This window comes from Sceloporus occidentalis, unplaced genomic scaffold (assembly GCF_023333645.1).
Source record: "Sceloporus occidentalis isolate IW3139 unplaced genomic scaffold, rSceOcc1.0.p SCAF_2, whole genome shotgun sequence".
Lineage (NCBI taxonomy): Eukaryota > Metazoa > Chordata > Lepidosauria > Squamata > Phrynosomatidae > Sceloporus > Sceloporus occidentalis.
Window position 1 is genome coordinate 23070145 of NW_028316982.1, and position 26699 is coordinate 23096843.

The 26699-nt window shown below is 39.2% G+C and overlaps 1 protein-coding gene across 2 annotated transcripts in view; it reads left to right on the forward strand.

Annotated features, from left to right (window-relative positions):
• Positions 1 to 26371, forward strand: part of BCHE (butyrylcholinesterase) — a 60594-nt gene extending 34223 nt beyond the window's left edge. Inside the window, exons 2-3 of one of the 2 annotated variants that reach the window (XM_089507698.1) lie at positions 19386 to 19552; positions 26102 to 26371. In XM_089507698.1, the coding sequence (XP_089363824.1) occupies positions 19386 to 19552; positions 26102 to 26226 (292 nt within the window). In that variant the 3' untranslated portion in view covers positions 26227 to 26371. The remainder of the gene's footprint in view (positions 1 to 19385; positions 19553 to 26101) is intronic. The other variant, XM_089507697.1, reaches the window with a different exon arrangement.
• The last annotated feature ends 328 nt before the right edge of the window (positions 26372 to 26699 follow it).

Here is a 26699-nt window from a genome sequence, read left to right on the forward strand (position 1 = left end):
AGAGGCAAATTTGAACTATACTACAGCTGAACAACTAAATGTAATGTACATTTGCTATGATTGATCCAGGAAACATGATGACATTACATATCCCACTTTAAATGCCATTTGGAACTGTACAGAACACAAGAATTTATAGCCAAGAATTCTGTCACCCGGCAGGAATCTTGAGTATTCTGAACCTTATTTAGTATGTTTAGGCATTAGAAAAGGAGTGATGAAAGTATGTCTCTGGCTTCTTGTTGTTAAGATGAGAGCCAAATGGATTGTGTACGTTTCTCAAGGGATCAGAGGGAGGTATAATGTTTGCTTTTAATATACTAATTCAGTTCAGAGTTTTTTCATAGGTACATAAGTATGTATGTATGTATGTTTTTTGTGAAAGGGAGAGTGTAAAATGTGGCAAGATTTTCTAAGACCCAATATAAAACATTTTCCAGATCTGGATAGAAAGAAAAATACAGTTTTTGGTTCTTGCCATTCACTAGCCCCAAGTCTTTTCCTTCAGTGTCAGTGGCTTCAAGTTCTGAACATTGGTTTATCTGTCAGATATTGGTTTACCTGTCAGAATACTCAATCAGCATATTTATTTATATATTTATTTATTTAGTGCACACATGTTGTGACATTTCTCATTCTGTAGACTATGAATTTGTTCTAGCAGACAAGTGTGTTTGTCAGTTGTGGAAAGTAATTAATTTTTTGAGCTGACATCTTATTACTGAGTTTAAGCAGTCTTAATGCACTTCAGCATTTCTCATATGACAGCAGGAAAGCAAATGGAGCATGTCTTAGGCTGGTTTATACACACATCAAGGTAATTGCACCCAGAACACAGAAATAAAGAACTGAATTACAGTAATGGATTTAATTATGGGGCACATTTCTGAAACTGAAATATGATCTGCCAAGGGAAGGATAGCATGGGGAAACCTAAACCCAATTATAACAAGGCATCATATTGTTTAAAACAGGCAAGAAGCTTACTTACCAAAGTATGGGGTCCCACCTGTTCCCTAGACCACACACTTATGGTTGCAAAGTGCGAGGGCCCTTGTGCCTCACAACTCAAAACATGATTTTGGTAGACTACAGTAGTCATCCATATCCAACTTCCAGAAAAAAACACTAAGAGCAGCAAGTTTCAGAATATTGACTAATTTCTTTAAAGATGTGTTCTGGTACCAAAAAAGTTATTCTTTGCTAAACCAGTTTGCTATCCCTGCTGATGTAATCTATTCAACCTGTTTACATCATTGCAACTCTGGCAAGTGTTAAAACAAATTTCCAGCTCAGACTGGGAGAGTAAGTGAAAAACCCAACAAACCTAATAAGCAATGATCCAATAATTCTGAATGATTTCCAAAAGTAGCTGGCTTATCCTGTACAGAGCTAACGTCTGAAACAAACTAGGAGTAAGTGCCAGCAGGGGGCGGTCTGGGGGCATGGTGTTTAGATGACACATGACACAATGCTGCCCCAAAGCTGGAGTCATGCCACCCACATGCCCGGATGGTGGGCAGCATTGTGGCACTCCGACGACACAGCATTTATATACCACACACTGCAGGAACGCTGCAAAGCTGAAGTGGTGGCTGAAATAGTGCCCTTTTCAGCTGGCAAATAGCAGGATCAGGGCTGTGGCATGCAGTTGCCGCAGCCCAATCCAGCACTCAAAGGGGTGGGATCATGCTGGCTCTTTAGGGCCATCTGTTTTGGGCCTAACTGAGGAAAGAGAGATGATGGACATTATCACACCAGCCTTCTGTCTTGTGGCAACTGTGTTGTCAAAGGAAAAGGGAACATATCATTTTGAAAACATTTCTTATCATACCTCTGTTCTTTCTCATGACCTATTTTTTTAAAAAAAACAACAACAACCCAGGTATGATAAACCCTCATTTCAGTACTGGGATTACAGCAGTCAGTACCATAAGGGAGGCTGATTTTCCTCTTCTCCCCTCCCATTCACTATGCCAAAGTAGGCTAACTCCATGCCTCTTGGTTTATTTAGGTGCCACTCCACATTGTGGGGAAGGGTTAAGGGATGGAACACCCCCTATGCAATATCACTACTCCCCTCCAACATGAATACCTCCCTTTCTCTTTTCCCACTACAATTTCTCAGCTTCAGTCACACAACTCTCCCCCTCTTGTCCACCTCACAACCTTGTTCCTTCTGCACCCCTTCTTCCCACAATCTCCTATCCTATCCAAACTGTCACCCTCTCACTCCAGATCCAAGCTTTACCATAGGATCTCTCAGCTTCTCTCGCCACCTCACAACCCTATTCCTTCTGCACCTCTTTTCCTCAGAATCTCCTATCCTGTCAAAAGTGTCTTTTTTATTTTATTTCATAATTAGCTAGTTGATTCTATGATTCTATGTATATCTTAGATATTAGTTGCTGTTCCTTTCCTGGCTTTGTTTGTATACTTAAAACTGTTTTGACAGGATAGGAGATTGTGGGAAGAAGGAGAGCAGAAGGAATGGGGTTGTGAGGTGGATGAGACTGATGTTGAGACATCGTGGGGGACAGTTTGGGCAGGATAGGAGATTGTGAGCAGGATAGGAGATCATGGGGAGAATATATATACCTTAACAGGCACTGAATTCGCCTGCTTTGGAAGAGTGAGTGTTGGTGGTGAGAGGAGGATAATCAGACCTATCCTGCCACTTGAACTGAAGTGCAGTGGTTTTTCATACTTCAACAGCTGTGGTATAATGGTGATACTGAATAGTGATTCATGGGTTTTTCCCATCAGTGAAAAGATGCAGCAGTGTAACAGGACAGCAGTGGCATGAACACAATGGACTTTATCACATGGTAAGCAAGCGTCCTTCTCCCATCATTAAATCACCATTAAATCATGTTAATCACATGATTCGGGGGAAGATTATCACACTCCCATGCACTTATCCCATTCTTGTCCCATCTGTAAATAGTAATGGATGTGTCATTTGTTATTAGCGGAAACTGCCATTAATACCAAATGACGCATCCATTACTGTTTACAGACTGGACAAGAATGGAATAAGCACATGGGGTGGGTGTGATAATCTCCCCCACCCCGCTTGCATGATTAACTTGATTTAATTACAATTTAATGACAGGAGGAGGACACTTGCCTCCTTTGTGTGATATTTTCCAATATGTCATCTGATAAATACTGGCCAAAAATACTTTTATCCTGTTACAATACCTCTGCTTAGCCTTGTGTGATAAGATCCAATGAAGAAAGAAATCTGGCTAAGCAGCAGAAGCTTCAGTACCCCAGATAGCCCAGTGGCACCAGGCTGCCAGTGGAGCGACACTGGCTTTTCAATGTTCTGTTCCCCACTGAGGGTTGAAAGAGCCCTGGTGAGGAACAAGACTGCAATGCAGTGCCAAGGAAAACCGGACTTGGCTACAGTATAGATTACACAAGTCAAGTTCACTTGCATAAATATGTTCATGTGGTTTCAGTCTGTCACTGCTAATCATGGGAAAGAAAAAGCAAATTATAATGTAACTTAGAAGACTTTCCCAGGAAACTGGATGATGATTTAATGACCTTTAGTGTGTCCTTGAAAAGTATATTGAAAATAAATTTTATTATTTATTATTATCTAACCAGTTTTCTGACTTTTTTTTTTAAAAAAAATGGCTTTCCTCAAAATGCAATAAGAGGTATTCCAGTTCTAGTTGTAATGTCAATTCTCAGAGGTACAGACCTCCCTGAGAAATTCCACTGATGTTATGGAAACATTTGTCCCTTCTTCTGAAGCTCTACAGATGTAACATCCAAACAGCAACATCATCTTTGAATTTTGGTTTAATCAACCTTCAAAGGTAGCTCCGATTTCAACACAAATGGTGCACAGACTTTCCAAGACAGTATCGTTTCCCCTTGTTTCCATTTGAGCTTAGATTTGTTTGTCCGTGTCCCTGAATACTACGAGACTGCTGAATGGTAACATTTCTTTAGTTAATGTTGCAACAATAGAGTTCTTATTCTAAGTACTTAAAATTAAATGGAGAAGATGTGAATGGAAATGGGCTACACAAAGATGAGATAAAAGTGAGGTGGAGAACATTAAAAAAAACATAAATCCTAGAAACTTGTTGACACCGATAACATCCTGAATAATATCTAAAATTATTAAGTGAAATATTTCTGCCAACTTCCTTTTATTTTAAGCATATTGATATGAAAACCCTGAATGAACGATCTCCTCCTCCTCTTCCTCGGTGAATTAACTAATGTAAGTAAGCCACAATGGAACTGAGCAAAAATCCTTCACACCACTGATGGGATGATAAATGACTAGCTGAAGTGAAGAAATGTTCTGAATTTAAAAAGAAATCTGGAGAGAGAACTTGTTACACCAAATCACATATCAGCAGCCCCAGTGATAGCAAGAGTGACTTGAAATGTAATCTGAGCATTCACAAAGTGTGGGTGTGCCAAGATTCTCATTTTATTCATTTTGGTGTGATAATCTTGTTGTTTTAAATGACATCATTTGCTAACTTGAGGAAAGCAAATAGCACTTATCACTTGGTGTTTATCTTTCCTTTCCTCCGTGTCAGGGTTGGATCCTGATTTAATTTGTTGCACTTCATTCTATTGACATCAATGTGAAAAGTTATCTGTAACTAACTAAAATGCCCTTGATTTCAATCTTGTTTAAAGGCTTTATCGCTTGAAAGGTTTGTTGCAGAATTGCATTGGCTTGGTTCTGTGTTTGACCTTTTCTTATCACACGACATCATGACACTCCTATTGTTGCAATGCATTTCCATTGTTGTTGGATCACATCTTTCCACTGACTGGGGAAACCTATTAAAGGCTTTTTTCTCTCTTTGCATCTAGAAATGCTTCTCTTGAGATTCAAGTTGCTTCAGTTGGATCTCAATCTGGATCTCAAGAGAAGCATCTCTTTTTGATAATGGTACTGGAATACCCACATGGTCAGAAAGGGGAGGGGCAGGCTTGCATGTATGTCCTTCCAACAACATCTGACCTAAGAACAGCAACATGTTGACAAATGCAAGATGCAGGATTAATAATATGATCAATTTTTTTCTGAATAATTTTAACATCTTTACCTGATGAAGAAGCTAGTGGATTGGTCAATAAAGGTAATAATAAAAATAATCACTGTTTTGTGGATTTGGGATGTTTTTGTACATTGCTACATGGCCAACACAGCTACCTCTGGAAATGTTTTCTAATGATAGTTGGTATGAGGCTAGATGCTTCTCTGCTCCTGTGTTAAAAAATCTATGGTGCGTAACTCCAAAATAGGGATATGGATTTATTACTGAACAATGGATTCATGGCAATAAACCCTCTATCTATCTATCTATCTATCTATCTATCTATCTATCTATCTATCTATCTATCTATTGTGTTTCACCTCCTGAGTGAGATCTAAGGCAGCTTTCAAAGAGAATCAGTTAAAAAAGAAACTTTATTTTTTTAAAAAATAAAAATAAAAAGGTCCCCATTATACAATATAAAATCAGTTAAAAGCCATACAAAAGATTAAAAAATAAATGAAACATAGATCTCAATTCAAAAAACCTTCCCTACTTACCCATTAAGCCTGCTGAAGGAAAAAATGACTTTGCTAGCCTGTGAAAGTAAGGCAGGGAGGTGGCCAGTCTAGTTCCAGAGGGTGAGAGCAATAACTGAGAACAGTCTCTTTTGTGTCCTTAACAAGTGAGTCTGTGATGGTGGCAGGATAAAGACAGAGCCTTCCCCTGTAGTTCTCAGACTTCCTTCATATGGGGAAACACGATCTTTCATATAGTCTGGACCTAAGCCATCATGACCAGTACTTAGGCCATCCCACCCACCCACCCAGCCCTCCACACCAGAGGCTGATGGAGCTGGGATGGGCTGTTTGCTGCCCTCACACTGGTAGAGACCAGAATGGTTAAATCACACCATGGCCAGTTGCCATGGCTTTGGACACCTAGGGGGTGTGGTTAATGGCATGCTTTGCCTGTCATCCCCTAGGTGTCCCATTCTTAGATTAACCGTCGACCCATCCGCTTGTATAGTGTGAAGTCTTTCTTGGTCGCCTTGGGCCCGGGTAGGAATTTCCCCCCTTTTCCATGGGGTTTTTCGCCTACCCCACACTGTTTCCAGTGGCATATGGGAAATTGGCTGAGGTGGTGTCACAATAATATATGATTTGGTTTAAAACTATTGATTCTAATTGGACATTATAATATTTATTTGGCATAAATTCTTTGAATTTGATCTCAGTGAGCACCTTGGACACCCTACTGGGTGTTAGGGAAATTTCTTGAAACATCCCCACGGGCCTTGCGACCTGGAGGGTGGCTGAAAGAAATGGACCTTGGGTCTGGCTTGAAGGTATACCCCAACTTTAATCTTTGTAGATTGGGAAGGGGGACTTCTTGCTGGGCTTCCTTATGCGGGCGGCCAATGTACAAGCCAGCTTATGCACTGTCGTTGAGGGCCCAGGTGTTATCGCCCTTGATAAGCTGCAGAGATAGTCTGCAGTAAAACATCGGTATGCAGCTTTCCCTGTCTCCCACACTTGTTTGGTTAGGATTTTAGTTGCGGTTCTATTAAGAACTTAATAAATAGGTCAATAAATGGCCCTGTTTTAACCCATACATCTTGTGTCTGGTCTCTTTAATCTAGGGGTAGGGTAACAATGAATTGTGTCTGGAAACAAACTGCTAGGCAGTAAAGCTGTTTTAACAAGGAATTTATAAGCTCTGCACCATATTCAAGATCAATGAAATTGTGATTGGGAGGTTGGTATCTTCAACTTCTTTTTAAAGTGAAGGGTAGAGTTGCTCCCCTGTTCTTGTGGTCAGGAAAGCAAGGTGATTGATGCCTGAATAGCACATAAATCTTTTGTACATTCTTGTATCTTATACAGTAGGATGGTTCAGGATGTATTACAGACTTTGGCCTGTTACAGACTGCCAAAATAAAGCTGCTTCGGGTCTCTTTGGAGGTATGCTATTGAAATGATGCATGGGTCCTAAGAGTCCAGAGGTTGTGCCAAAGCCACACTCCATTCTTAAGCACTGGAGTGCAGCTTTGGTGCAGCTTCCGGATTCTTAGGATGCATGCATCATTTAAACAGCATACCTCCAAAGAGACCTGAAGCAGCTTTATTTTGGCAGTCTGTAACAGGCCTTTGTCACTAGAATTCTATTTTTATTGTTTTTTGGGGGGAGGGGCTATGTGGACATGTTCTGGAAGAGTTTATTCCTGACGTTTCACCAGTATCTATGGCTAGCTTCTTCAGAGAATGCTGGTATGGAAGAGAGTGGGGATACACATACACACACACACACACAGTGTGACCCTGGGTAGGGAGGATGCTGGTGAAACATCAGGAATAAACTCTTCTAGAGCATGGTCAAATAGCCTGAAAAACACATGAAAAACTATGAATGCCGGCCATGAAAGCCTTCGATTTGTATTTTTATTCTTTGCAGTTACAGTGCTGAACACAGAATGGAAGAAGGTATACATATATATCATGGCCTTCAGAAATGAAGAGAGACATATGTCTCGGTAATGGAGCAAATGCTTCTCATTCTTTGAAAGGCTGGCTTTTTTGCACACACAGCTAGCCGTGACCTGGACATTTGGAACTTATAATGTATTGTGTTCTGCTATCATGTATTGTACTCTGTTCCAGTTCTCAAACTAATTAGGAGCACCTTTCTAGCCTGCTAGAAAATAGAAGCAGAAGACTCTATGCCCAACCATAAATAGCAGGATTTAACTGCCTTATCTAACAGCCTAGCAAAGATCTTTAAAAAGTTTTGTATTATGTAGTGCACAGTTTAAGAAAGATGTACTGTGAAATCTAATGGTTAACATTTCTGTAATAGAAATTCAGTATCGCCCCTCCGGCAAAAATAAAAAAATAAAAAATATGGCTGTAATGTAGGTACATTTTGCTGAAGTGCAAAAGGAGTAATGGGGACTTTACAAATTCCTGCACAAAGGACCAGATTCCGGCCTCTATCGTCACCAAACCCTTCCTATAGAATAAAATTTCAAGGAGTTGAAAATGAAATGGCAAGAAAGAAAGAAATCTCTCATAGATAGAACAGGAAGTTTGGGATCTTGTCCTTCTCATTATCAAATTTTTCCTTTTGTATTTCCCATCAAGTTTTGTGCTGAGTGTCATCTTCTCATAAACAATGTCCTGGCCCAAAGGGAAGTAAATGCAGAGTATTAGAGAAGGGGGAAATGTAGGCCAAATTGCTAGCACAACAGCTGATGTTATCACACACACACACACACACACACACACCCCTTGCCTGGTCACTATCCCAACTTTTCCTTTTTTTGTAATTATGGATTCTTATACTATGGAATTTGATCTATGTGAACTCTGATACAAAGTAACCTTATCTTTCCTCTCTTTCCAAACTTTCCAAACTAATATGTGAATTGGAACATGTCACTGGCTCTTCCATTAAAAAAAACCCTATATATAAAAGTGCACATTCAAGACATTATTTTAAAACATGTTATTTCACACATTTCTACTCTGAAAATGCTATTTTTCATGCAAATGAACCAAGTGTGAATTTATGTAGAGTAAATCCCCATTTACAGAATTTTATACATAGAAATTTTATACATACATTATCTATGTGATAAAAAAAAAATAATCTCTATGCAAAATAATGTCATTCTTTCCACAGAAAAATCTGTTTTTATACAAATTAAACAAGTGTGAATTATACACAGAATAAATTCCCAAGCACAGCACCATTTGCACAGAAAACAGCATTCTCTGTGCAGGCATTTTTGCACTCAAATGTAATTTTCCATGCAGGAAATGCTGTTTTCTATGCAAAGAATTCACATGCGAATTTTACACAAAATAAGTCCTGAATTGCAAAGATCCTCATTAGTCCAAGAGTCTTCTCACCAGAGTTTCTCAACACTTGAAAAATATGGTTTTGACATTTTCAGAATATTTTAAAAATATTCTTTCCATCCCTATGTGAAAGTGGCAGATGTTCAAAGTAGCCTACCCATTCTTTCTCTAACTATGGATTTTGCTTGCTCTCCAACCCAGAATCAGAAACAAGAGCTAACATTCAACAACACAGAGCCAATTGTGGTATAAAGTTTAGGACTGGAATTTGGGAGGTGTTTGATCCGTCTGAGGTTGTGTCTGCACTGGCCGGGAAAGTCTGGGGCTGCACAGCTGCCCTTGTTACCTCAGTTTGCATTCCTGCACCAGTCTACTACTGCTGTGGGTCACTCACTCTGAATTCAGAACAAAGTACACAGCAATGAGCATAAGGCTGGGCATCTTGTTCTGACCTCAGAAGTGAGTGACCCATAGCAGCTGCAGACATGCTGGGCGGCTCAGTGTGGTGCTCATGTAGACACCTGTGGTGGCACAGGAACAGAGGGCTCTGAGTCTTCTCAAAAGATCAAGAAGAAGAAATAATTTATTTTAAACTATGTTAAGTGTGTTTTATCCTATTTCTGGTGTGAAATGTGCCAAGCATCATCTGGAATGCTTGCAACAGAATCGGTGTTTGGGCTGGTTCTAGTTTTTTCAACTAGGTGTCCAAATAGAAACTTTTTGGACCCCCTCCCCCCACACACACTTGTGCATAGACCAAAATTAAGTGTCCAGAAGCATCTAATGATTTGGTCTTAAAGAATGAAACCACCAGATACTAGTCCAACATTAAACCCTAGTTTCTGATCTTATTACCTAATTTTCCTATTTGGATGAAACTTAAAACTATGCTTTGACTGAAACCGGCATTGAAAGGAAAGAAGGCAAACCAGCTCATAAACCTGTGGTCATTTACTATCCGGCCATGAACTGTCCAGTCATAGTCTGGCAATATATCTGAATTATCTCCTACTTATTACATATTGGCGGGCTACAGACTGCCGCCGCTTGCTCCGTGCAGGAGCCGTAGCAGTCACACCGCGCGGCTCCCGCGCGGAGCAAAAAAGGAGCTCCAAAATGGAGCTCCTTCTTGCGGCGCCTCTGTGACGTCACGAGGTGCCGCTGGCGCATTCGCGACGTCATAGGCGCCGCGACACGTCTGGACGCTATGCGTCCGATACGTAAAGATGGCGGCGCCCGTATGAACAGGGCGCCGCCATCTTGTACGTATTCTATACGTACTAGGGTTAGGGGGGTGCGGAAGCACCGCCCCTTCCTAACCCTAGTACATATAGAATACGTACTAAATGGCGGTGTGTAACCCGCCATTGTGTTCTATTTATGTCTTTTTGTTTATAATTGATAAACTATACAAATTTTGCTTTTAATAAAAGGTCAGTGGGTACTTATGTTGTTCTTTCATCTTGCAGCAATCATATTAGTGAGAAAGCAATAATGCCCAATGCATTCATTTTAATTATGGACGTTTTTCATAGAAGCTAGGGATTTCCCTTAAGGTTACCTTGTTGAACCAACTGCATCAAATGTATACTCAGCAGCTAATCCACAAAAAGTGGCACCTAATAAACAGATTTTTACTAACAGTAGCTAATTAGCCATTGCTTATGAAAGGTATGTTTATTCAAAACAACAACTTTTAAAGTGTTTTTACTGCTTCTTTGAAACATTCAGTCTCCTAGAAGTCTTATATTGATCTCATATTTGCATAAATACAGACTTTTACCTTTTACTGAGCTTTTTCAAAGTCAGAGTAAGACACTTGTCTATTGTTCAAACATGGCCTTGCATGAATGTAGCAGACAGCAAATATGGGGAGATGAGTAAACTATTTGTAATATTGTGGTTTCATACCTAAGATAGCCAGTCTTTGTAAGTATGGCATCCAGGTGAGATTTGATGGGAGTTTTTCTCTCTCTGTTTCAAAATTGAGTTTAAAAAAATTAGATCACAGCAGGGGGAAAATGGATGATACTTCATATAAATCAATGGGTAATGCACCAGGATAAGGAGGAGTAATACCCAAATTTAAAATCTTAAGAACAAACCTAGCAAGGTCTCAAAGCAACTTCCCTCCCTTTCTCCCTTCTGCAATTTAAAATAAGGTTTTGACCAGGATCCAGGTAGGTCTTTTTTTAAAAACTAAAAACAAAAAGTTAATTGGCAAAATCCCATATAACCATTATACCATAACTAGTGTGATATGTAATAGATTCCTACTGGACTCCTACTCACATTCACATCACTTACCAGTAAGCAAACACTAGGAATGATTTCCAGTGCAACAGGCAGAAGAACAACTCTTATTGCAAATCCCCCTTGTATGGGAGATTGCACACATGTGAGTCGAAATATCAGACAGCTACTTCTTGATCAACAGAGGAATGGACTTTCCACTGATCACATTGGCTGCTACCCAGTAAATGGGGTTAGGGGACTATCACAATCGCTATGTAGTTCCTAAACTAGGGACACACCAGAGTTGTGAAAACATAGCAGTTATGAATGTGTAAGTGTAGGTTACATATTTGTAACTGCCAAAGAGGATTCTTGCAAGTGTTTCTGGAAAAGGTAACCATTTGGAAACAGAAATGCAGTGAATTTCTGTAACCCAACCAAACATGGACTTTTAAGGCTGCCATCTTGTACATGGGGGGAGGGGAGTGTGTCGCCTTCCAGATATTATTGGACCGAAATTTCCAGCATTCCTCAACACTGGCTAGGATGATAGGTGTCACAGTTCAGCCACATTGGGGAAGGTTGCATGATTTCAACTTCTGCAATAAGCATTTACCAGTAGCAGATAAGTCCCATTGAACTCAATGGAAGCTACTTCCCAAACAGATATGCATAGCATTGTTCTACAGCTTTAACAGTAGTTTGGTGACTCTGATAAAAGTGAGTTTCTGCATAACTCCTATTAAAACAGTACTTGTTCTCCAGCCCTACAAGTATTTTTTTTCTTAAATGTAAGTATCAAGGCCTCACATAACACCACACTATATTAAGGGGATAATGTTTTCAATCATGGTTGGCAAAGTGATATCTGCATCCATAAGCACAGACCCCTTCCTGCCCGTAAATTACAATTTGGAATGTCATGATTTGTTTCATCGTAGGGAGGCACTGAAATGAGTTCTGACAGTGCTATTAGTGTTCTGATCTTGAACTGAAGTACTAGTCAGCTCTGCTTAAGTCACTATTCTCTGGAGCTACAAATAAGCATGCAATTAAATGGGTGCCATAAGTTAATCAGAACAGAATTAGCAAAGAAGTGGGCAATGGAGGAATTTAGTGATTGCCATGCCAGATCAGATTAAGGGATATTTTAGACTAATCGCTTGACTTTGCTACTGTCTGTCCAGTGGGGTTTGAAGTAAAGCTAAGCACTTAGAAGGCAGTAAAAAACTATGGAGTAGGCATGTGAGTGCTGTCAAATCATTGAGCTTCTCTGTTTTCCACTATACAACAAAAACTAAAATGTACATCATGGTGAAACCATTATTAGGCCAACAAAAAGGGACAAAATATATTATGCAAGCTTTTGAAGCTCAATGACTTTTTTATCAGGCAAAGTTGTCAAAAATCATACAGGAGTAGACAATGATAGTCATAGGACTGTATCTTATTTGAGGTGTTTGTTTAAGATGGTGTTTGAGAAAGTCTTGAGGGAGGGCTGATGCAATGAAGGTTGTGGGAATGTGCAGCACCCAGAAATTTTGATTAAGGAACAAAATACAACACTCGTTAAAGGAACAAACTAAGGTTATACTGTAAGACCTCCATTAAAGTGCTCTGAAGGTAGTAAACTAACCCTGAACTAAACTAGTTTGGGGTTTATTAAAACTGAGAGAATAAAAGGGAAGAGAACAGATAAAAGGATATCAGAAAGCTTAGATCAGGTGGATAAATGAAGGACTTTGGTCTCTAAGGGGGACAGTGTGGTGTACTAATTCAGTTCCCCATTCTGCCATGAAAGTCACAGGCGCGTTACAGACTGCCCAAAAGCAGGTGGTCTGGCACCGGCTCCATTAACTATGGCGAGAAGCCCCAGTGGCCAGACCGCGAGGCTTCCCGGTGCAGATAAAAAGGAGCGCCGAAATGGCGCTCCTTTTTGGCCCCCAGAAGTGGTGCCGCGAGGCGCGCACTTGCGGTGTCACTTCCGCCGCGCCACATCTGGATGCTGTGTGTCCAAGACATAAATATGGCAGCACCCATGTGGACGGGCGCTGCCGTTTAGTACACACTCCGCACGTCCTAGGGAGAGGGGCGGTTAGGAAGGTGAGAACCTTCCTAACCCTAGCATGCCCCTTCCTCACCCTAGGATGCGCGGAGCACGTACTAAATGGTGGTGTGTAACCCGCCACAGTCTCTCAGCTTTGGAGGAAAGCAGTGGCAGCCTCTTCTAAACAAATCTTGCTAAGAAAACCCCATGACAGATTCACCTTAAGGTTGTCTTCCTTAGATATATCTTGAAGGCACACAACAACAGCAAGAACAACAACAACAACAACAACAACAACAACAACAACAACAACAACTGGTCTCTAACATGAGAAACAGCCTTCTCAATGGCTCTAGTGGGAATCCCTGCCATAAGACTTTGCTTGGTCGCCTCTCTGCTCTCTTTCCACTGGCAGGCAGACCTTGGAAACTTGATACTGTAGCAGTAGTGTATGTGTAAAATGGTGTGTTGTAATTTTATTGTTCATTGGTAACTTAATCTTATTTTAAATTACTATAAGCTGCCTTGGATCCCATCTTGGGAGAAAGGTGAGATATAAATGTAATAACTAAATGAATCCCCACTTTGGATGCCTTTAAAAAGGTGCTACAAACTTACCTCTTCCGACAAGCATACCCTCCTGACCTTTTTTAGACTCAACAAATTCGCTACCTCCCGATTAGGAGTCTACCTCAGGCTGTGACATCATTTTTATATGGCATTAACTGTTTTTAGATGAGACATGGCTTTATATTGTGATTTTAAATAATTGTTATTAGCATTATTGTGTCTGTATAATTTTGTTTTGTAATCCCACCTCGATCCGTCGGGAGAGGCAGGACAATATAAATAAAACCTATTATTATTATTATTATTATTATTATTAAGAATCCTCCCCCAAGACCACCTTAAAACCCATCTTAAGTGAACAAGATGCAAGTCCATGAATATGGCACTGGCTCTTTTGATAGCCTTTATGATTTTGAACAAGTTTGCCTGAGGAAGAAGCTTTTGATATGTATTTTGCACCTTTTGGTTAGCCTAGCAAAGGTATCACTTTGTTGTTTATTTTGGATTTGTATATTAGAACGAATCTATGGAATGAATATATTTCTTCATATATATATATATATATATATATGAGAGAGAGAGAGAGAGTTTCCTCTTGGTTTTCTGTACATGGAAAATTTCATATATTTTTGCATGAATTCTTGTGTACACTCTGAAACCATGCTTACATTTACTGAACCCTATTTGTACATGTTTCTGAAATTCGTGCATGGTCTTTTTGTGTTTATCTTTGAAACATATTGCAAACTTCTATGAGAAGATGAGACTGATTCTATTGGAAACCTTAGGAAGTGTAACATAAGTTTCAATATATAGGTTTCAATGTATACATGGAAATTAACAAATTAATTTTCCATCTTTCCTGTGGAAGTTATGTAATGGGTGGTAGTGTACTTTTTTGTCATGTATATCACCTTTTGAAGGTTGTTCTCCTTTGTGCAGGGTAATAGGGGGAGAGTACTTGTAGTAATCTGATGTAGAAGAATGTGTGTGTGTGTGTGTGTGTGTGTGTGTGTGTGTGAAATGAATCAGACTTTTGTTCATATGTATGGGAAAAAAGTATTATTGCTTATCTAGTCAGAACACAAACGAGATCATTAAAAACATTATTATTATTATTATTATTATTATTATTATTATTATTATTATGGCAGTTTGTGTAGTGGTTTCAGTGCTGTAGACCAGGGTTTGAATATCTGCTCCACTGTGGGTGAATTTGGGCAAGGCACATTCTCTCATCATCAGAGGAAGGCAATGGAAACCCTTCTCTGAACAAAACTTGCCAAGAAAACTCTATGGTCAGTTGACCTGAAGGTCATGTTAAGTCAGAAATGACTTGAAGGCGCACAACACATCATCATCATCATCGTTATTATGATTATGATTATTTTATTTTAAAAATGGTTTATTAATTCTATGAATATTCATATGTTGCTTGGGAACTGCACCAGGTTTCAAATTCCTACTTGGCCATAGAGACCCACTAAGTGACCATAGGTACGTAAGACTCTCTCAGGCTCAGAGGAAAGCAAGGACAAACGAACAAGTCTTTCCAAGAAAACCCTGTAATAAGGTTGCTATAATTCAGAACAACTTGAAGGCACACATATAATAACAAATAAATGACCACAAAATATTTACATTTGGTTTAAGCCAATTTATGTTACCAGACCTTTTAATCACAGAAATAAGATTTAAAAATGTAATTCTAATGTGCTTTAATTGTACTGAAATCTGGTTAGGGCTTCATAGGTTGTGTCTGCATGGAGCCCTGGTGGCACAGTGGTTAAATGCCAGCACTGTAGCCACTCATAGCCACAAGGTTGTGAGTTCAATCCACTCACCCTTCCATCCTTTTGTAGGTCAATAAAACGAGTACACAGCACGTTGGGGGCAATTGACTTACAGATTGTAAACCACTTAAGGAGTGCTAGTTCATTGATAAGCTGTGTAAGAATGTACTTGCCATTGCTATTTCATGGACCATGATATTCCAGGGCAGCCTGGCCCATGTTACCTAGCCCTCCACTCCTACCAACTCTACAAATTGTTCATTTCTGAAATCAGAACAAGGAACCCAGCCTCAAACACATAGGTGGGTGCCTCATTCACACATCAGAACAAGTGCCCCATGCTGGTGGATGATGCATCAGGTGGCTCAGTGGGATGTCCATGGAGACAACCACTGCAACACATCAATGGAGTGCTTCAGAATAGCAGGTACATTAAAAAAACATTTTAAGGGGGTAATTTCCCCATTCTGATATGGAACATGCCAGACATCATCCATACTTCTCTCAACAGAACTGGGGTTTGAGTCCTGTGTCATCCGAACAGGACGACATCTTAACAGTGTTGGGAGTGGGCCTTTTGGTTTCTGCAGTCAGGGCCTCAAGTATATGCCCACCTCTTAAACAATGCTTTTGGCCTGAAACCTAGTAGAAAATAATTATGTTGATTATATGTCTTATTGAATGGCCAAGTACATCATGTTGAGCCTTGATAAAAAGAAAAGGTACTAACCTGTCTGTTGAAAATAATAATAATAATAATAATAATAATAATAATAATAATAATAATAATAGACCTATATTGTATTTTTTTATTATCAGTTCAAATATTCCAGCTTAATTACATTTGAATATGAGCATGATGCAACAGCACAAGCCCATTCTTGGCTGGATCCAAACTTTGTAACATTTGAGAACCTTTTGAAATGGGGTTTAGGATGGGAACTACCTGTCTTCACACATACACACAAATTTTATGTTTCAAGCTTGCCTTGCCAACTCTGAAATTCAGTTTCAGGTAGTATGGAGAAGTTTCTTTCCAATGTTACATCTGAATAATAACTTCATAGAGCTGAGATATACCAGGCATGGAGCCAGTGGCCTGTAGCAAGAACAGCTGGTGTCCTTTTTGTTTTAGCATTGGCTGTATGTTGACTCAGCTTAATGCATTTAGCTGTATCATATCTGGTGTGTTAAAATAGTTCTACAACAAGCCACTCCATGTACAAATCAAACGATTTGATTCCAACAGCCTCCTGCTAGAGTAAATGATCTTCAGCTGAACATGAACTGCAAACCCAATTCCCTTTTATCAAGGCCATCCAGCTGCTAAATGTAGCATTCATTAACAGCCCTCCCTCCAAAGTGAAGACAGGGAGAAACCCTGAAGTAAACATTTGCAGTCCTCCAATCTTTCCTCAAATGGCTGATCTTGACCTCTACTTTGATGGTTGTAAACAATCTTGAACCCCTACTGACTTCAAAAAGAATTAGCTTTTACTTGCCAGTTTTCCTGGCTTGATACCACAGAGAAGGACATCAAATTACTCACATCAACTCGGCACTTTCAAGTCTTTTATTGCATTCTTCTTTCTGAGTGTTGTTAAATTTTGTAAACCATTTTAAGATAAGCTAGTGCAGCATTGCCTTGCTTGGAGAATTTCTTTTAGGATTTTACTGTGCATCAGTTTGGAGAGCTCTGTCTGCCTTCTTCACATTGATTCATATCAACTTCCAAACACACATGCTGTCATATACCAAGTTTTCCATGTAGTCTAGTATCTTATATTCTGAAAAGCTACCCAACACTGAAAATACTAGATTCTGCTATCTGAGCCTTTCCACTGGCTAAGACGGGTTGAAACTGGTGCTTTTTACATGCCATGTATGTGATTAAGAGCTACAAGGCTTGACTTTAGCTGAGAACTTTCCAAAATGTTGCAAGATAAAATGTCCACCATAAATAGAACACTTGAGTTTAAATGTATATGTGTAATGAGAAAGATAACCATTGAAGCAGAGGCCTTTAAGCATTTAGCACTTTAAATTTTATTTTTGTATCTCAGTGTATACAACCTTGTAGGGTGTTGCAACAAAGCAGTGATGGTGAACCTTTAACAAACCGAGTGCCCAAACTGCAACCCAGACCCCACTTATTTATTGCAAAATGCCACGTTCCTCTGGCTTTCTAGTAAGAAACTCTGGCAAACTCTGTGCTAGGGTGACAGCATGTGTGCCCACAGAGAGGGCTCTGAGTGCCACCTCTGGCACGCGTGCCATAGGTTCTCCATCACTGCAACAAAGGATAACAATAATATTTTTATGTCTTCCTCATGCTTAAAGAGAAAGAGTATCTTGACACTTCAGGATATCCAACTGGAATAAAAGTGGTTAAATGCCATGAGATATTTTTCCCATTTCAGAACATTTTCCAATAGTAGTGGTAATAATAATAATAATAATAATAATTTTCCTGTTATTAGAATGGTCTGCACAGTTCCTACATGTATAACCTTTGTGCACAAAGAGCTTGGGAAAGTACCATTTTCCAACTGGCCAAGATAGGGATTTAAAGGTCCTCTAGAGTGTATTCATAATGTCAACAGAAAGATCTCACCATTGCAAACCCTCTATCTTGCCTAGGTCTATATAAACTTGAAGTGTTCCATATGTTCTGTGTGAATCAGACATTCTTTCAGTCAATATTTTCCTTCATGGCAAAGGTATTCTATCATCCTGAAGGCCACATTAAATTTCAGAGAACTTATTATGGGGCCTGCAATCCAGAGGTTGATGTTAATAGTGTGGGATATACCAGGAATTGTATTTCAGAAAATCACCTCTGCATTTCCCTTGACTAGGAAAACCCTATGAAATTAGTGGGAGTCAGCAGGTGACTTGAAGGCACATCCACACACAGAGACATGTTTTACTGTTGTTATTTGAGCACTCAGAGAGGCAATTCAGCTTTTCAGAAGTAAAATGTAGAAGAAGTGGATGTGGCCTCAGTAAGTCAGACTGAGATCACTCCTGCTTTATTGCAATCTGAGAAGCACTCCACACTGCACTGTTATAGCACTATCATTCCACTCTTACAGCTCTGTCTGCCTCCTGTAGCATTCTGGGGTTAGTAGTGAGGCCTAAGAGCTCTCTGGCTGAGAATGCTAAATTCCTTTCTCTAAACTGCAAACCCCAGGATTCCACAGGAGGCAGCCTTAGCAGTAAAAGTGGAGTAATCGCACTATCACAGGTGGTTTAGCATTGTCCTGATTGGTGTAGAAAAATCAACAGTCTGCATTCATCCTCATACCAATTGCTTCGAATGATGTTTTATTTTGGATTTTTTTCTTCATGGGAAATTCATTCTTCCTCTCAGTAAACTCTAATGAAGACACAATTTTATTCATTTTATGTAAATACGTGTACACATATACAGGGATTTCTATCAATGTAATATTATATACCTGCATATTTGAATAAAAGATTAGCTTTCTCATTAAGCACTTTGCGTGATTCAGACTGTTGTATTTGTTGCCCTTACTGTTACCCACTAGTTTTTGTTTTTCCTTGACCTCTTGGGCTCATTGATGGAACTGATATCAGCATGTGTTTTTCTTTTCCCTCCCTGCATTTTTTTTAAAGTCAGGTGTCTATTGCTATATTTTTAATTAAATTTTTGATAGAATTCCATTAAAGTTTTGGGCTGTTGATATTTATTCTTATCTACTTTCCAAAGTAATTCCATGCAAACCTACCAATCTTTCAAATAAAATAACCTTTGAAGAGAATAATTTTTACACTACTGATGTGCACAGGTAATTTCCCATGAGGAATCTAATACTTCTCTTTAATCCTTTAGAACACCCAATGGGACTCAGATTAATGGGACAAGGTGGCCAATCTTCACTGCTGCTGAACAAAAATACTTAACATTAAGCACAGACTCTTCAAAGATTTGTACAAAATTACGTGCCCAGCAGTGCCGATTTTGGAATATATTTTTTCCCAAAGTCCTGGAGATGACAGGTAATTTTGCTGGTAAATGTATATATGTACAGTAAATTGGTTAATACAAGGTCACTTTGCTGCTACTAAATTTTAATTTCAGTTCCAATTTCAAGGCTTTTATGAGTGCAAACTATTTGTGTAAAATTAAACACAGAAGTCCTTCCAAAGAGAAGCTCCTTTACTTTAAAAGTATTTTTTTCTAATTAATTTGTTGGGGAGGGACTTCACATACTTTCTTTGGTTTCATTGATATAAGATTTGTGGTCCACTGTATGAGTGTAATCTGTGAACAAGAGTCCTTCCATGAACTCCATAAGAGAGAACAGCTGAGCTCTTACAGGCATCTCATTTATGTAAAAATCAAAGCATGGGAGGGAAGAAATACTATTTATTGGAAAGCATGGCCTACTAAATTCCTAAAGCATCTGTGCAACACAGGCATTTTTGTTTGTGGTATATACATCAGAAACCTATACAGCGAAGAAAGAAACAAGAAGTGGGGAAAATATTATCATGAATGCAATAAGGTGAGCTAATACCAGAGCTAATATCTGTTCAGAATTTTCACCCACAATATAAAATGGGTGAAAAATTAATGTCAGAATTAATTTAAGAAATTGAGCACAAAAACACACTATAGAGATGGATGTGAGGGGAAAGAACAATTACTTACACCTATAATGACTTCCATTCTAATGAGGTAAATCCTGGACTGTCTCAAATCTTCACAGTTCAGGACTTATTCTGTGAAAACCTCACAGATGTTTTATCATTTTTTTCACAGAAAAAAACTTTTGCTTGCACAGCAAATGCTATTTTCTTCTGTCCAAAAATGCCACATGCAGCTTTTGAGAGAATAGCAGGAAGAAAATTGCTTAAAACAGTCATTTCCCAAACGTTGGTCCTCCAGATCTTTTGCACTTCAGCTCCCAGAAATCCCATCCAATGAAATCCAGAACACCTTGAGGTCTAAAGTTTGGGAATCATTGGCTTAAAGTATTCCTTGTCTCCTCCAAGACTGAAATTAGTGAAGAATTACCTCCCCAGTGGTGATGCTTGCAGTGACAATCTTGAATGGAAGCCTTTCAGGCTGAGGAAGATCCCACTGCTGCTTGTCTTTTAGCAGAACAGATACAAAAGCCCTGCTTCTTTGCTTCCTCTATTGCAGCTGGATGGTATGGAAGAGCTGCTGCCTGGTTGCCTATACCTGTCCATTCAAACTTATGCATGTCTATTTAGAAGTAACTCCTGTTGATTTGTTTCCATACTCCATCACAAAGATTAACACAAGAGATAAATCATGAAAAATAGATCTGTTGAAGGATATTAGCCATGACAGCCCAAATAGCTCTCATAGGTACATTTAAAAGAAATTCATTCCTGCCAGAATTTTCTTGCACAGTGCAGGGCCAATTTTTTTTTTTTTTTACAGATAATGGGAATGTGGTGTTTGATCAAAGCTTAGATATGTTCAAGTCAACCCAGTGAATGATTGGGACAAAAAATTAGTCATAAGAAATGGAATTCCCATTGATTTCAGTGCACTTATGGTATACACTTAAACCTAGATTGAATATCTTTTTTCCTGTCATTGTCATTGTGGCTGCTGCTCTTATTATATTTCTCTTTTCCCCAAGGAGCTCAAAATGATGCACAAGATGATCATTTTTCAAGACAATGCTGTGATCTAGGTTAGGTTGTGAAAGGGAATAATTGGTCCAAGGTGCTGGGTTTTCCTGGCTTCTTATGCTCTTCATCTACACCAGGAATGGAAACAGTATGGCCTTCCAAATTTTGTTGGATTGCAACTCCCATCAATCCTAGCTAGCCTAACCAATGGTGAGGAATCATAGAATCATAGAATCATAGAATCATAGGAGGGTTACAGACCGCCGAAAAGCGGCAGCCGGCACCCGCCCGTTTCCCCGCCGGATCGGGGCCTCAGCAGCCAGAGTGGCAGCCACTGAGGCACCAATCCGCTGCTTTCCAGGCTGCGGAGAAGCGGCAAAATGCTGCTTCCCTGCCGCCTGGAAAGGGGTGTCCTTGGGGTGCCAAGCCTCAAGGACACCCCGTGACGGCAGGGAGGAGGAGAAAGGGACCGCTTGGCCCCTTTCTGCTCTGTGTTGCTGGATGCAGCCGTCTGAAGGCTGCACCCAGTGATGCAAAGCCAAGAAGGAGCTCCGAAATGGAGCTCCTTCCGGGGCCTTGGAAAGGGTGCACTAGGCGCCCTGGGGCAGCCCCAATACGTCACAACCGCACCACCTCGTTTGGAGGCAGCGCGGTCGTGACATAGTGATGGCGGTGGCCGTGTGGAATGGCCGCCACCATTTTCTAGGCGCAGAGCGCGTACTAGGGTTAGGGGCATCCGGAAAGGACGCCCATTTCTAACCCTAGTACGTGCTCGTCACGTACTTTAAGGCCCGTTTGTAACGGGCCCTAGAGTTGGAAGAGACCGCATGGGCCATCCAGTCCAACCCCCTGCCATGCAGGAAATCCAATCAAAGCATCCCCAATAGATGGCCATCTAGCCTCTGCTTAAAGACCTCCAAGGAAGGAGACTTCACTACACTCCGAGGGAGTGTGTTCCACTGTTGAACAGCCCTTACTGTCAGGAAGTTCTTCCTAATGTTGAGGTGGAATCTCTTTTCCTGTAGCTTGCATTCATTGTTCCGGGTCCTGTTATCTGGAGCAGCAGAAAACATGCTTGCTCCCTCCTCAATATGACATCCTTTCAAATATTTAAACAGGGCTGTCATATCACCTCTTAACCTTCTCTTCTCCAGGCTAAACATCCCCAGCTCCCTGAGTCGTTCCTCAGGGATGCTATAAGCACAGAGCAAGAGAAGAGTTATTCTTTACCCACTCCTGTTCTAGCTGCTATGTAATTCTCATTCAAAAAATAATACATCCAAACCAGCTAAAATGACTGGCAATAGCTTTCCAGGTTTTTAGACAAGTGTGTTTCTGAACCTACTTAGGGTTGCTGGGAATTGAGCCTGGGATCTTTTTTATGGAGAACATTTCTACTGTTTATGGTTGAATGCTCTTGTGTAACTGTATTAAGTAAAATAGAATTTGTCATATAATTTCTGTTATGAATTGAATTGTCATCATTTTATCTTGACAAAGAATACTGATCTCCAAAAGTTGAATTTGGTTGGTTCTTGAAATAACTATCTGTGTCACACTTCCCAGAAAAGGGGGGGGGGGGACTGATATTCTTTCTCTAATGTATTGTCTTCAGTTGATGTTTCAGAAACGTTATCATTTATGACCTCATGGAATCCAATGATATGTAAGACCATTGCAGAGCCAGGTGTAAAAATAAACAATCCCAAACCAAACCACACACCAATAAAAAAGAAAGCAGATCAAATCTCATGTGAATTCAGATCAATTTCAGGAAAGAGATTGATACTGTATATCATGAAGCTGATAAAATGTAGTTTTGATTATCAGGCATTTCTCAGAAAAAATTTGACTGAAGATGCCATCTGTCTGATGATGGTATTGACGAGCAAATGTGTTATATATGACCAAATGTTTTGTGACATAACTAGTATCAATAGATCATTACTACTGAGTTAGCTTGTGAAATGCTTTTCCATAATAGAGGAAAGGGCTGAAATCTGTCAGAAAACATGAAAATACATAATGTACTCATACATCAGGAAACCTGAGTAATTTCCAATTAGGAAGGGACAAATATTTTTAATTTTGGTCTATGTTATTTTGCATGTGTTCACTTCTAAATTCTTCCCATTTCTGTGTTAATAACCAGTGGATTCTTTTCCTGTATGAAAATTATCATTAAATAGGTTATTAAATACCAGAAAAGGTTAATTGGACAAGCTCTTGTTAAAAATAAATTGAACAAAGCTCTTCTCCAAAAAAGCAACATATTTTTAAAAATTCAAAATTTGAGAGATCACAAAGTTATGAAGGATAGCTAAGAAGAACTTTACATTACTCTCAAAGAGGCCATACAGACAGGCCAAAATAAAGCTGCTTTGGGTCACTTTGAAAATAATATTTTAGCACAAAAAGGTTTTCTGTGCAGAAAAAAACAAATCCCTTTTATGTGTAATAACCACCTCTAGATTTTGTGTAGAATAAATCCTGAACTGTCCATTTTTGCTTGTGTCATCGTTTCTTGGCATACCTGAAACATTTTGTTTTGTACTATTTTGCAAATATTTTCAAATATTCTTTCTTTCTCTAGTCAGGGTGGGATGATTTCTATCTCCTCAGTTTTGGCATACAAGTGTACATTCAAATGTGTCTACTCTATTTGAAACAAACAATTGAATTAGGCCTATATATACGTATGTAAATATGAAAACACCACTTGTATTCTGTAAGCACAGATAGGTTTCTGACTTACCTAAGGTATGTCCCTTATTCCATTCTGAGAGGGTTGTGTATCAGGATGCATAATTTCCAACCACCTCCTTTTGTTTTTTTGGTTTTGAGTTTTCTCAATGCCTTACAGATTGCTCTAAGAACTCATCTTCATCCCTTGTATTTCAAACACAAGTACAACTATTGAGTTTCATAAGCAATTTCTTCTTCAAACACCCCCAAACAAAATATTGCCAGGTTCATTCCCACATTTTTGCTGGCTATGGATGAGTTAGTGAAAACTGAGAGAATCTTTTTGCAATTGCACATTAATTTTTCAAGGAGAAATAGATGTGATCCAGTATGCAGCACTCATATAAAGATTAATATAACAAATCCAAATTTATCTATTTAAAGAATAAAAAGTCATTACTATCAACAGTTTGGTTTTGCAGAGATACATGAAAAATATACATCCAAATCTTGTATGATAAAGACCTCTGGTCAATCTCTAAGGTCATGTTGTTCTCCTCAAATCATCACGGACATCACATTTATCATCACTATCAATCAAGGGGAAATAATGCAGGTGCAACACTGATGAGCAAATGAGTAAGAGAGAAGCATTTGTTTTTCCTGAACAACATAGGCTAATAAATTGCCATGTATCCTAAGCTTAATGTGGCCAATGCCCAGATGCTAGCATGTTTTCCTCCAGCTCCACAAGGTCATGTTGACAATTGGCATTTTCAATATACAATTGAATCAATGACAAATGATGTCAAAGACTGATATTGGTAAATATTTTTAATGTAATTAAAGAAGTTGAAAAAATCAAAGGGTAATCTGAAGCAAAAAAGCACCAGTTGAAATTTCAGATAAATAAAAAGATTACAGTGCACTTTGATTTGAAGATAGATTTTATTTACAATTTCCCAAGGTGCCAGTGGATTTTTTTGGTTTGTATTTTACTACATTTCTACTTGAAGGGCTGTGGCAAAAAAGAAAATGTTATTTGGCCACTAACGTCACAATAAAGGTGTCATGATATTAAGTCCAAAATCTAGTATAACACTGGTAGAGCAAAATAACTGTGCCAGCATATATGCTCTGGATGTTTTGTTCAGTGAGAAGGTGTTCAACTTTAGCTAGAATAGCACTGGCTGTTCTGGAGACCAGAGACCTGGTGGAGAGCTTCCATTATCCTCCCCCCTAAAACAAATCAGTGGCCAACTCAATTTAAAGGTGCTTGAACTAACTGGTATGTAAGCAGAGGACAGAGAATGAAGAACCAAGGAGATATTGATTGGATGCTTCCTTGCACTAGTGTTGAACAGATGTAACCATCTGGACAAATGACACCTGTATGACCAACCACCACCATTGGATCCTGACCTCAGATGAAGAAGAATGTCCAAGGCGTTCTCTATCCCCACCATGGTGTACCCTCACGATTGGGGCACAAGTTAAAATTTATCAGTCTTTGTCATCTCAATTATGTGAATATTTTTGCCTTATGTAAAAGTAACTTCATAGTTTAAGGCTGGTTTTCCACACAAATGGCAGCTTGTGGCATGATAATTTTTTGACAGCTCTTTTGTTTCTTATTTCAGATTCGAGCTCAGGTAGTACAGGCTTGACCATCCTATTTCAAGATGACTTGCTATTGGATGCTAAATAGATTATTTCTCATTTGATCTTGCAATCCTTCCTGATTCTATATTGAGTAAATAAGTGATTAGATTTTTGCCTATCCTTTGGTATCATTTTTTTCTGGGAAACCTGTTGCTATATTTGAGGTATTCTTCTGCAACTAATGTCATGAGATCAGATGTAATGATAGATTATTTTTGATAAACTTTCACTGCATCTTCTAGTCAGAAGTCTGTACTTGTACCCCAGTTGGCTGATTAATTGCCTTTTCCTCATGAACTTTAAGCTATTTAGCAAATGTCAAATGTAAAGGCTGTAAACACAGTCCCATAGGATACTGAATATTGGCCTGGAAGTAAAGGGCCCCTCGAGTCCCATTTTAACTGGTTATCTCATGATATAAAGATAAAACAATACCTTTTGAATTTGCAATAAATCAGGTAACAAGAGGAAGGGCAAAACAGTGTGTGGTATATTTAGAGAAAAATAGCATTAGTAATCAGAATTATTTTTTCAATTAATGTACAAAGAGATTTAAATTTAGATTAATGCCACCCATTTCATGTTTTACAGGAAATATTGATGAAGCGGAACAAGAGTGGAAAGCAGGAATCCTTCGCTGGAACAATTACATGATGGACTGGAAAAATCAATTTAATGAGTACACTAGTAAGAGGGAAAGCTGCTCAAGTCTCTAATTAAAAGTTTCAGCCTTTCTGGAATGCCTGTATTGTCAAAGATCAAGGAAAACACAGAGATAGCTAATGGAGCATATCCAGCAATAAGGCACGTTATGCAAGTTCAGTGAGACATCACAAATATGCTGATCTCCCTGGTCTATTTCTATTTATACAAGAAAAAAGGTTATAACACATTTCTTATCTTTTGAAGCTTCAGGAAATGCCAAATAAACATAGAACAATATTGGGGAGGGGGGAGGGGGGAATCAAAGATGCAAAAACCCTGCTGGGCTTTTGAAAAAAGCAACATTATGACATACTCCTCCATCCTTCAGCTCCTAAAAATATGAATCTCCTATTAGCTTCAATGGGAGTGGATTCATCTTTATGAGAACTGATCTAGATCACCTCCTGGTTGCTGGGGGGGGGGTATATGGGAATGCAGATCTGCTGTTGGGGAGGACTATTTGGGTTCATGAAAGGTGTTGGAT